This window comes from Microtus ochrogaster, chromosome 15 (genome assembly GCF_000317375.1).
Source record: "Microtus ochrogaster isolate Prairie Vole_2 chromosome 15, MicOch1.0, whole genome shotgun sequence".
Classification (NCBI taxonomy): Eukaryota; Metazoa; Chordata; class Mammalia; order Rodentia; family Cricetidae; genus Microtus; species Microtus ochrogaster.
The window spans coordinates 10,968,558-10,978,732 of record NC_022017.1 but is presented as its reverse complement, the minus strand read 5'-3'; the positions used below and the strand labels follow the sequence as shown (position 1 = coordinate 10,978,732).

Below are 10,175 nucleotides of genomic sequence, written 5' to 3'. Positions count from 1 at the left end.
CCTGTTCTGAGGTCATAGGGCTCGGGGGAGTCACAAAGGAATTCTGGAGTTGAGGTGAGGGCATGGTAGGTCACTCTGGGTGCCACAGACACCTAGGATACATAACCTTGACCACTGGGAGCTGAGGAGGATCATGGAGACACAAGTGTAACATGTGGCTGAGGGTACAAGTGGCCAGGAAAACCTCAGGGAAGTTCATGACCAAGACGGTGAAGTGAGGGGTTCCCCTGGTGTGGTGTCATCCCCGGGCTAGACGGCACTGCTTCCAGGAGCGGAGGGGAGTCTTGTCTAGATGTAGGAAACTGTAAGATGACAGGATGACAGGTACCCGATAGTCCTTTTGTGTGTGTGTGTGTTTGCCTGAGTGCATGTATGTGCACCACATATATGCAGGTGTCCTTGGAGACCAGAAGGGAGCATAAGATCCTCAGGAACTGGAGTTAGAGGCAGTTAAGAGCCCCTTGTGTGGATGCTGGAAATCGATCCTGAATCCTCTCAAAGAGCATCTAGGGCTCTTTGACTGCTGAGCCGTGTCTCTGCTCTGTGCTGCCTTATATTCTTGAAGTACTAGGAGGCCAGTGGGAGTAGGCAGGACATAGGGCAGACAGCACAAGGTGCTTGTGGAATGCGTATCAGAGAAACCTTTTCCTGTGAGGTGTAGAGGGGAGCCTAGAAAAGGATGGGCTTGCTTAGGGACGAACCTACCAGCTCCCAAGCCACATCCAGCTCCAGTGAAGTCGTTGGCACTGCTGCTTGCCAAAGATGCTCCAGATGCTGGGCTGCAAAAGAAGGCTCAGCAGAAGGATGGAGCCTACATCTTCAGAGTCCAGGAGTTTGCAACAGGGGGAGGTGGCAAGTCAGTGGGAGGTCAATAGGGTGCTCCCAGTGCCCAGCGTGTGTGTCGTGGGTGTGGAACAGGCAGGCACACAGGTTCCTGGGGGCATGGAAGGTGACTCAGTTGTGACCCTGTCCATCCACCATCCAGCGGTAACAGAGGCCCTGCAGGCACCAGGCAAGATCCCTGGCTGTAGTGGAACCAGGAACCTGCATGACAACCTGTCGGATCTTCGTGCCCAGGTGGCAGCCAACCAGAAGGGCATCCAGCTGGTGGGCGAGCTGATCGGGCAGTATGGCTTGGATGTGGTGCAGGCCTATATGGGCCATATTCAGGTGGGCCTGAGAGCATCATGGGGTAGTGTCGTGGCTCCAAGGTAGTGGGGCCACCCTGCAGGTGGCATGGCTGGCCTGAACCTTATTCCTGCTAGGCAAACGCTGAATTAGCAGTTCGAGACATGCTTCGGGCTTTCGGAGCTTCCCGGCAGGCCCGGGGCCTGCCCCTCGAGGTATCTGCAGAAGACCACATGGATGACGGCTCCCCGATCCATCTGCATGTTCAGATAGACCTGAGTCAGGTTAGTGTGCGAGGCCAATGGGGACGGCACTGGCCTCTGGGCTGTGACCAGTTGCTGAGGGCCACACCTTTCTTCCTTTTGGGCAGGGCAGCGCAGTGTTTGACTTCAGCGGATCCGGGTCTGAGGTGTTTGGCAATCTCAACGCCCCGAGGGCCATAACACTGTCCGCTCTTATCTATTGCTTGCGCTGTCTCGTGGGCCGTGACATCCCACTTAACCAGGTTCGCAGGGGTGAGGTCATCCTGAGGTTTGCCTGAAGACAAAGGCAGCCCAATAGAACAGCCTAGGGTTCTGAGTGGTACCCATCCCTATTAATCACCCTGTTCATTCACCAGGGTTGCCTGGCTCCTGTGCGTGTAATAATTCCCAAAGGCTCCATCTTGGACCCATCCCCAGAGGCAGCAGTGGTGGGCGGCAACGTGCTCACATCTCAGCGAGTAGTGGACGTCATTCTGGGGGCTTTCGGGGCCTGTTCAGCCTCCCAGGTGTGGTGGAGCAAAGGTCTGGGAGCTGCTGGAAAACAGCGTGGTGGGGGTGGATACCCACATTAACAAAATACTGCTATATGCTTCTGTCAGGGCTGCATGAACAATGTGACCCTGGGAAATGCCCGGATGGGATACTATGAGACGGTGGCTGGTGGTGCGGGCGCCGGACCTGGCTGGCATGGGCGCAGTGGTGTGCACAGTCACATGACTAACACACGTATCACAGACCCGGAGATTCTGGAGAGCCGGTGAGCTGAGCAGCCACAGTGCTAGGCAGTTGATCTGGAGATGAGTTCGCCGTTCATTTGCTGTGCTCTTTACCTGCACAGGTACCCAGTTATCCTGCGCCGCTTTGAGCTGAGGCCAGGCTCTGGGGGCCGAGGCCGCTTCCGGGGAGGTGATGGTGTTATCCGAGAGCTGGTCTTTCGGGAAGAGGCGCTGCTGTCCGTGCTCACCGAGCGCCGTGCCTTCCAGCCTTATGGCCTCTATGGTGGGTGACTCCCCAGCCCTTTCTGGCCTCCTTTGCCCTGTCGCTGCCTGCCACCTCAGGATCCCATCTCTTGCCCCTACCTCCATTGACCCCCATCTCCTTGTTTCTTCCTCCTGTAGGGGGAGAGCCTGGTGCGCGGGGCTTAAACCTCCTGATCAGAAAGGACGGGCGCACGGTGAATTTGGGCGGGAAGACATCTGTAACCGTGTACCCCGGGGTAAGAGACGTAGCCTGTGTGGTAAACATCAGAGATGCAAAAATTTTAATTTGGCTAGGGTGGCTGTATAGTGGCCTCTGTGATCTTACTGGGGCAAGGCCACACCTGTGTTGAACCTGCTCTTCTTTACAGGATGTGTTCTGCCTTCACACACCCGGCGGTGGAGGCTACGGAGACCCGGAGGACCCAGCGCCACCTCCGGGTTCGCCCCCGCTCTTTCCAGCCTTTCCAGAGCGCGGCAGTGTGTATGAGTACCGCCGTGCCCAGGAAGCTGTGTGAGTGTCCCCCAATAAAGATCCTTCAGTCGCATGGTTATTGGTGGTCTTTCTCGCTCGTCGTCCCTTTGTGTGCCAGAGTCAGGAGCACACAACTTGGAGCTTCAGGCCCACAGCTAAGTGGTCTGTGAGCCCAGCCAGCGCAGTACTGAAAGTCACCTGCTCCACCTCCTGCGGGGCAGCCAACAAGTTGAGAGCTGTTTGCAGTCTGAGCAAGCCCAACTGCCCCCAGCTCAGGCACTTACTGGACTCAGGCGACTCCCAGGTATTCCGCGGTAGGTGATATAGTCCAGGCGCCGACCCTGCCAGGATTTATCTGAGTGATTTCCACTGGGGGGTCCTGCCAGGTAGAGGCGGCGTCCTTTTTCTTCCTCCAGGGCCCTAGGAGAGGCGCAGCATCACTGAGGCTAGGACAGTTCCTCCCAGATGACCTGCCCGGGCTCATTCCACTTACCTCCGAAGCATCTCTGGAGAGCTGGCAATGGTGTGGTGTAGCTTAGAAGTGCTCAGAATTGTCCCTGTGGAGTCGGGAAGAGGGGGAGCGGAATCAGTGGCAGCCTTGCTGACTGGGATCCCACAGACCTGCTCTCCCCTCCTCTAAAGAAACAGTACCCAAGGCCCAGGGCTGCTCCTGGCAGGTGCCTAGCCGGCAGGGGTCGTGAAAATAGCTGAAGAGCTTGTGCCCCTGTTCCTTTGCGTGATCTGTAGAAGAAAACCATTTCTTAGCAGGCAGGTCTGGGTCTCTCGGCTCCACCTCCCCCAGCTTCTCACCTTGTGAGCAGTTGTCAAAGTTGAAGTCTCCCAGGAGAACGCTGAAGGCTACAGCCTCGCCACTCTGGCTGCTCTCGGCCTCAAACTCCTCCACCCATTCCAGGAGCAGTGACAGCTGTTTGCAGCGAACATGCCCATCTTCTAAGAGGAGAGTTGGGGTTGCCTCAGCCCAGAGTGGGGATGCAAGGCCATACCCAGGTCCTGATCTGTAAACCCACCCAAGCATTTCTTGGGATGTCTGAGGGGCAGGAAACAACCACCAGAGTGTAGGGACAAAAATGTTGGTGAAGTTAGGGATCTACTGCTCTCAAAGGAGAGAAGAGGGGCTGCCCCCATTTCCAACAACCCCCCCCGAAGAGCTCACCAACGGGTGCCTGCAAGTGTGTGCAATGAAGGTATCCCACGATACGGCGCCCGTCCAGGATGCCCAGTTGTGCCTGTAAAGCCACCCACAGTTCCAGCTCTCCTTGCTTGTTAGACCCATTGCTTACCATCTCCCTGCTAGGATGCATTGCAGCCTGTTAGTACCTGGGCGGAAAGTAGACCTTTGGAGGCCATGGCGTCCTCGCGACGAGCGTTAGGAAAGCACCGGAAGGTGGCACGCAGCAGCGGGTAGCGCGAGGCCAGTAGAAGACCACTGCCCAGTATCTTGATGTACGGCCCGGGCACTAAGCCAAATGTGCCCACATCGTATAGGACTGGGCCCAGATTTGGCGCCAGGATGCGCACAAGACGACGAGCTGCGCGGAGATCGAACACTTCCTGCAGGCACACGAAGTCCAAACCCGTAGGTATTGTGGCCCTCAGCTCACCGCCAGACACCACAGGCAGCGGCTGGCTGCATCCAGTAGCCCCATAGTGTGACGTTCGAAGGCTACCTAGCAGCACAGCACCAATGGCCTCCGCGCGCTGTTGGCTGTGAGACAGGTTGCTAAAGCGTGCCAGCCCGTCAGGGAGCAGGCACAGATTGGCAGTGAAAAAGGCAAAGCAGCGCACGCGCTCAGCAGGCGGGTGCCAGGGCTGTGGCCAAACCCAGCAGGCTGGAGGGGGCTGGTAGCAGAAGGGGCGGCGCCAGACCTGTAGGGGCAGCCAGAGTACAAGGCCAAACAGCACCAGGGGTAGGCCGACTACCATCAGCGATAGCAACGCCGCCCCACTTCCTGCCAGGACTTTGAGCCACCCCAGTTTACTGGATCGTGCCATTGGTGCCCAGCAGCCCAGCAGTTGGTCCAGAGACCAGTAGGCTGGGAAGAGCAGCTTGCGGGATAAGCCATATAGGGCTTGTAGCACGGGATGTGGGAAAGGTGAAGGCCTCAGGGCGTCAGGTGTCGGGGGCCAATCGAGTGAGGGTTCATGGCGAACGGGGCTCCTTCTCAGCGAAAGGTCAGGGAGACTCATTTCCAGCCGTAGAGTTGAATCCTTAAGAGTCCGCCGGAACTGCAGGAGGTCAAGACCAGTCGGCACAACTAGGACCTGTGCCCCGGGAGCCAGAGTTCTGGACATTAGCCCCACCCACTCAAACTACTGTGGCGGTTGGAAGGGGGAAAAAGAACCCGCTCTTCACAGTCCCGCCCACTGCGTTCCTTCTTACGCCTGGCGGGTCCACTTAGGACATCAAGTAAAACTTAGGGCCCCGCCTCCCGCCTAGCTTTCCCCACCCCTCCAATAAGCCTTACTATCTGGCTAAGGGCATGCAGGTGCTTGTGCCTGGTTCCTGAGTGCAAAGACTCAACCTGCAAAGGTTGTGGCTGTGACTTAAGAGCTTCAAGTCGGGGGAGGGAGCGTTAGTTCTATACTTTAAGGAGGCTCGTCCGAACACACGAGCCAGGTAAAAGGAGGTTCCCCATTCTATGAGCACTTTAACACTGACTAGTTTTGTTTGTTTTGTTTTGTTTTGTTTTTGAGACAGGGTTTCTCTGTGTAACATTGGCTGTCCTGGAACTCACTCTGTAGACCATGCTGACTTGGAACACAGCGATCCACCTGTCTCTGCCTCTGGGGTGCTGGGATTAAAGGCGTGCACCACCACTGCCCAGCTCAACTTTAGGCTCTTACATTGTCACTTGACTTTCACAGACTTTTCTCTGCCTCCCTAATTCCAGCTGTGAGCCAGCATCCACCCTGATATCAACCATAAGTGTCGCTTAGGTTGCCTATCAAGTTTGTCTTGGCTACTTGTCTTCACCCAGGTTGCCAAGAGAGTCGTGGAGATACTTTTGATGACTGTTCACGAGCTGTCTGGCTGGGTTCCCAAAGTTTCTCTGATAGGAGTGGTCAGGGCAGAAAGGGACAAGCTCTAAGGGGCCTAGGTATTCAGCTAGGGTAATCCAGCAACCCCACACCTCTTTGTTCCTGGAATTTTTATTGGTACTGATAAGATTCTTGTTTGAATTAAGAGCCCAAAACTAGTAAGGACTAGTTTTCTAAGACCCTGGTTCTTTTACACACACCCCCTTTATTTGTTTTTTCAAGACAGGGTTTCTCTGTGTAGCCCTGGCTGTCCTGGAACTCACTCTGTAGACCAGGCTGACCTCAAACTCATAGATCCACCTGTTGGAACTAAAGGAGGGCATCCCCACTGCCCAGCTTCTTTTCTTTCTTGCCCCAGCCCTGGCACCTGTACCCTCAGGCCAGCCAGAAGCTATCATGGGCTTTCCCCCACTGCTCTTCTTAGGAAGCAGCCCATCCTTGGTCTACACTCTTGCAGTAATACCACAGCCTTTCTGCTCTCACTTTGATTCCACTACTCTATATGCACCCCCATTCCTTTCTCCAACTCATGTTCTTTTTTTCCCTGATCGGCTCTGAATCCCCCATACTTGGATAAGGCCCATCATTTTCCCAGATCTTGGACATCTTTGCAAGGGGCTCCATCTCCCTGTCCTCTGCCCAGGTTTGGATGGGTGGCATCCGGCTCTCCTTCCTCTACTGTCTCCACCCCCAGCCTCTGGTTAGCACAGGTTTTTCCTCTGTGTGCATCCTTCCTTCCCTGTTCCTGTTCTTTGTTTTATTTTTGCTTTAACTCCCAGAACTTCTCCTTTCATTATCAAGTGGAAGGGAACCCCGGGGCTTTCCATTCAATCCCTGCAGAAAGACAGCATCTGAGCCTTGATCTGAGCAATCTCTCCAGGTGCCTGTAATGTGAATGTGGCCCTCCAGGACCGACAGAACTGAATGTACTTAGTGAGGTACCCCACAGGAGCAGGTAGGTGTGGCATGGGCCCAGTGACTTGTGTCTGTGGGAAATTTTAATGGCCATGCACGACAGCCTGCAGGGCCAAGTGAGCCTGGGCCAGCCGGGCACCAGTGTTACCAGATGAACATAGGTTTGCCGTCGTCATGGGCCAGCTGGTTAAGGCAGGAGAGCAGCAAGAGCGCATCGGTGAGCATGCTGGGGTGCACGGTTTCCACCAGTACACGCTGCAAGAAGTCCACGGTGTAGGAGCCACCTTCAGACGCTGCCAGCTCAGGCCGCTCGCGCAAGATGCCATACGCATTCACCAGCTGCTCTGTCAGCGCTGGATGCACCCGTCCATTGTAGCCCAGACTCTGCAGCCTGTTCATGATGCTCACATAGCGCTGCGTGAGGGTCTGGCAGAGGTCCTCATCCAGCTTGTGGTTACTGGGGTTTAGGGAGGCCTGTTGGGAGAGTGGCCATCAGGAACCTCCCACAACACTCTGGATCACAGGCAGGCAGGAAGAACAGGGACCCGAGAGGCTGAAGGAAATGGTTAGGAATTGCTAAGAGGGTGCCAAGGGAGGAGAAGCTGTGGCACCCAAAAGGTCCAGAGGGCTGAGCCTGAGGTCGAGGCACACAAAACCCAGCTCAGGCAGGCCCAGCGACTTCCCAAAGCTTCCAGAGATGCCCGTCCCATTGTCTGTTCCATACCAGATATATGAGAGTAGGGGAAAGCCACCAGGGATGGGGGACAGGAAGTATGACCTCCAGTATGGAGGTATAGTGAGTGTTTCATTTTCCCAGTCTGCCTGACCCCAGAGTTTGCAGGCTTTCCCAAGAGTTAATGGAAAGCTCTTAACCTGGAGTGATAGACACTGTTCTAACGGCACAGGAAGGTCTTCCTGAACACTGCCTTTCCCGAAACCCCCTGCAGTCAAGGTTCCTACGTTTCTACCAAGCAAGTGGATGCAGACAGACATGTGGGACTCCATGTGAGAAGAGGCGTTTGCACAAGAAGGACTGGCCTCCAAGGGGGTACCATGGATATGGGACTGGTTCTCCAGGGACAGCTGGGCTCAACTGGGGACACCTGGCTAGGTATCTCTATGCTGTCTTGGGACCAGTGCCCATGGTGTGTGCACTAGGAAAGTTCCTTGGTGTGTTAGCATTTTTCTGTGCAGTATAGCAAACAAACGCAATTGTGTGTCCTTCCTGGAGCGAGGACCTTAATATTATAATAAATCCATATCTGCTTGCATCAGTTGTTGTTTGTAACTGAGACCACTGGGTGGCTTGTCTAAGAAAGAGAATCTTTCAGGTAGGCAGAGTGCACTGAGGAGACTGGTGTTCCTGTCGGATAGATCAAGGAAAGGCTGCCTGTGTGATCTACTGCTTTATATAATTTGAAAAAGATGGAGCCAATGTAATTCGTGATAAGGAGAGAATTGAGATTTGGTAGAATGTTGGCCTTCACATATGACCCTGGGTTTGACATGAAGTGTGCGCGTGCACGCGCGCGCACACACACACACACACACACACACACACACGAAGAAATGAACCTGAGTTTGGTTCCCAGCACTCATGTCAGGGTGACTCATAACCTCCAACTCTCAGGGAATCTGACACCTCTGACCTTAAGGGTCCCTGCACGCGTGCACACACACAGACACACACACACAGACACACACTGAGAGAGAGAAGGAGAGAAAGAAGCTATACATAATTGAAAATACAATAAATCTTTAAAAAAAGAAAACTGAAAAATATTAGAAGTATGTGTGTAACCTGATTCCATCATATGGCATCCCATTAAGAGTGATGAGTTCATGTTTTGTTCTTGGTTTTTCTTTTTATCTTTTTCTTCATTCTGAGATAGACTCTTGTGTGGCCTAGGCTGACCTTGATCTTGTCAGGTAGTTAAGTATGACCCAGAGATCCTGATCCTCCTGTTTCTGCGTCCTATGTTCTGGGAGTGAAGGCATGTAACAACCTCGTCTGGTCTAGGTAGCAGGGCTAGGCAAGCACCTTACCAGATGAGCTTCCTGTAAAGTCCTGTTTTCATGTATCAGGTTTGTATGTTAATATTGAATTTTTATTTACTTAAAAAATTAATAAAAACATGTTTATTATTTTTAATTATATGTATATGTCAGTATGCGAGTATGTGCACATGAATGAAGGGGCCCACACAGGCCAGGGGTTTTGAAAGCCCTACGAGCTGGAGTTATATATGTAGTTGTGAGTCACCAGACTTGGATTCTGGGATTTGAACTTAGGTCCTCTGGAAGAGCAGTACATGTGCTTAACTATGGAGCCATCTCTCCAACCCAACATTTTAAGAATTAAAGGAATAGATGGGCCTGGTGGTTCATGCCTGTAACTATAGCACTCTAGAGACTGAGACAGGGACACTGACTCAGGCTCAAGGTTAGTCTGGGCTACACAGTGTGAGTACAACTAGGGACACATACACATCAAGGCTTTGTCTCAACAGGTAAATAAGTAAATAAATATTCATGCACTCATTGTCTGGGCACAATGGCTCATACTTCTCATCTGACCTCTCAGGTGGAAGAGGAAGGAGTGGCACAGCAAGTTTTGTGGTCCAGGCCAGCGGGGCTACTCAACAAGACTTGTCTCAACAACCCAAATACACAAAAATAAATAACATAGTATCTGGGCATTCTCAGGAGGATGAGGTAGGAGGTTTGAAGCCTGCTTGGGTTACATGTCAAGATGTAAATATATCTATATCTATATCTATATATCTGCCTAGACAAACAATATGATTGTTACCAAGAAAAATCCAGATGATGTACAGGTTATTAGAACACCTAAGAGGGCTTAGATACTTAAGGTGGTTTGGATACCAAATCAGTATGTGAACATGAGATCATTCTTGGGAGACCAAGGGGTAGTCAAGGTGCCACTTGCACCCTTGAATGGCCCTAGTCACTGTCACACGGGCACTGTTGGACTCAGGGTCCCTAGGATAAGGGTGCCAAGAGGACTCTTCAAACATCTTCCATAAAGTAATTCACAACTGGAGGAAGGCAAAAAGGTGAATCTTTGTAACCACTTTTGGGTAGGTTAAAAAGACAGCGTAACTGGGCTGGAGAGATGGCTCAGCTATCAAAACCTGCACTGTTCTGAGGACCAATTCAACTGTCAGCACCCACATTGGGCAGTGGTTCACGAACACCTGTAGCTCCAGCTCGAGGGCACCAAATACCTCTGGTACATACATAGGTCGGGGCAGTGGTGGCTCACGCCTTTAATCCCAGCACTCGGGAGGCAGAGGCAGGCGGATCTCTGTGAGTTCGAGCCAGCCTGGTCTACAA

General features: G+C 53.0%; 3 protein-coding genes across 5 annotated transcripts in view; 1 reads left to right on the top strand and 2 right to left on the bottom strand.

Moving 5' to 3' along the window:
* The window catches only part of Oplah (5-oxoprolinase, ATP-hydrolysing), a 28,757-nt gene extending 25,843 nt beyond the window's left edge, over positions 1–2,914 (top strand). For all 3 annotated transcript variants that reach the window (XM_013348752.2, XM_026782545.1, XM_005354101.3), the window contains exons 20-27: positions 986–1,170; positions 1,266–1,412; positions 1,499–1,633; positions 1,748–1,897; positions 1,991–2,148; positions 2,230–2,390; positions 2,510–2,607; positions 2,740–2,914. In XM_013348752.2, coding sequence (XP_013204206.1) covers positions 986–1,170; positions 1,266–1,412; positions 1,499–1,633; positions 1,748–1,897; positions 1,991–2,148; positions 2,230–2,390; positions 2,510–2,607; positions 2,740–2,886 — 1,181 coding nt within the window. In that variant the 3' untranslated portion in view covers positions 2,887–2,914. The remainder of the gene's footprint in view (positions 1–985; positions 1,171–1,265; positions 1,413–1,498; positions 1,634–1,747; positions 1,898–1,990; positions 2,149–2,229; positions 2,391–2,509; positions 2,608–2,739) is intronic.
* On the bottom strand, positions 2,897–5,081 carry Smpd5 (sphingomyelin phosphodiesterase 5). Its single transcript, XM_005354102.3, has 7 exons — positions 4,182–5,081; positions 4,018–4,090; positions 3,654–3,794; positions 3,495–3,584; positions 3,337–3,400; positions 3,128–3,263; positions 2,897–3,053 (listed from the first exon to the last, which is right to left on the bottom strand). Exons 1-7 carry the CDS (start codon positions 5,049–5,051, stop codon positions 2,964–2,966), a joined length of 1,464 nt encoding a protein of 487 aa, XP_005354159.1. The 5' UTR covers positions 5,052–5,081; the 3' UTR covers positions 2,897–2,963.
* Positions 5,082–6,962: 1,881 nt separating this feature from the next.
* The window catches only part of Spatc1 (spermatogenesis and centriole associated 1), a 19,814-nt gene continuing 16,601 nt past the window's right edge, over positions 6,963–10,175 (bottom strand). Inside the window, exon 6 of the mRNA XM_005354099.1 lies at positions 6,963–7,292. Within this exon, the coding sequence (XP_005354156.1) occupies positions 6,963–7,292 (330 nt within the window). The remainder of the gene's footprint in view (positions 7,293–10,175) is intronic.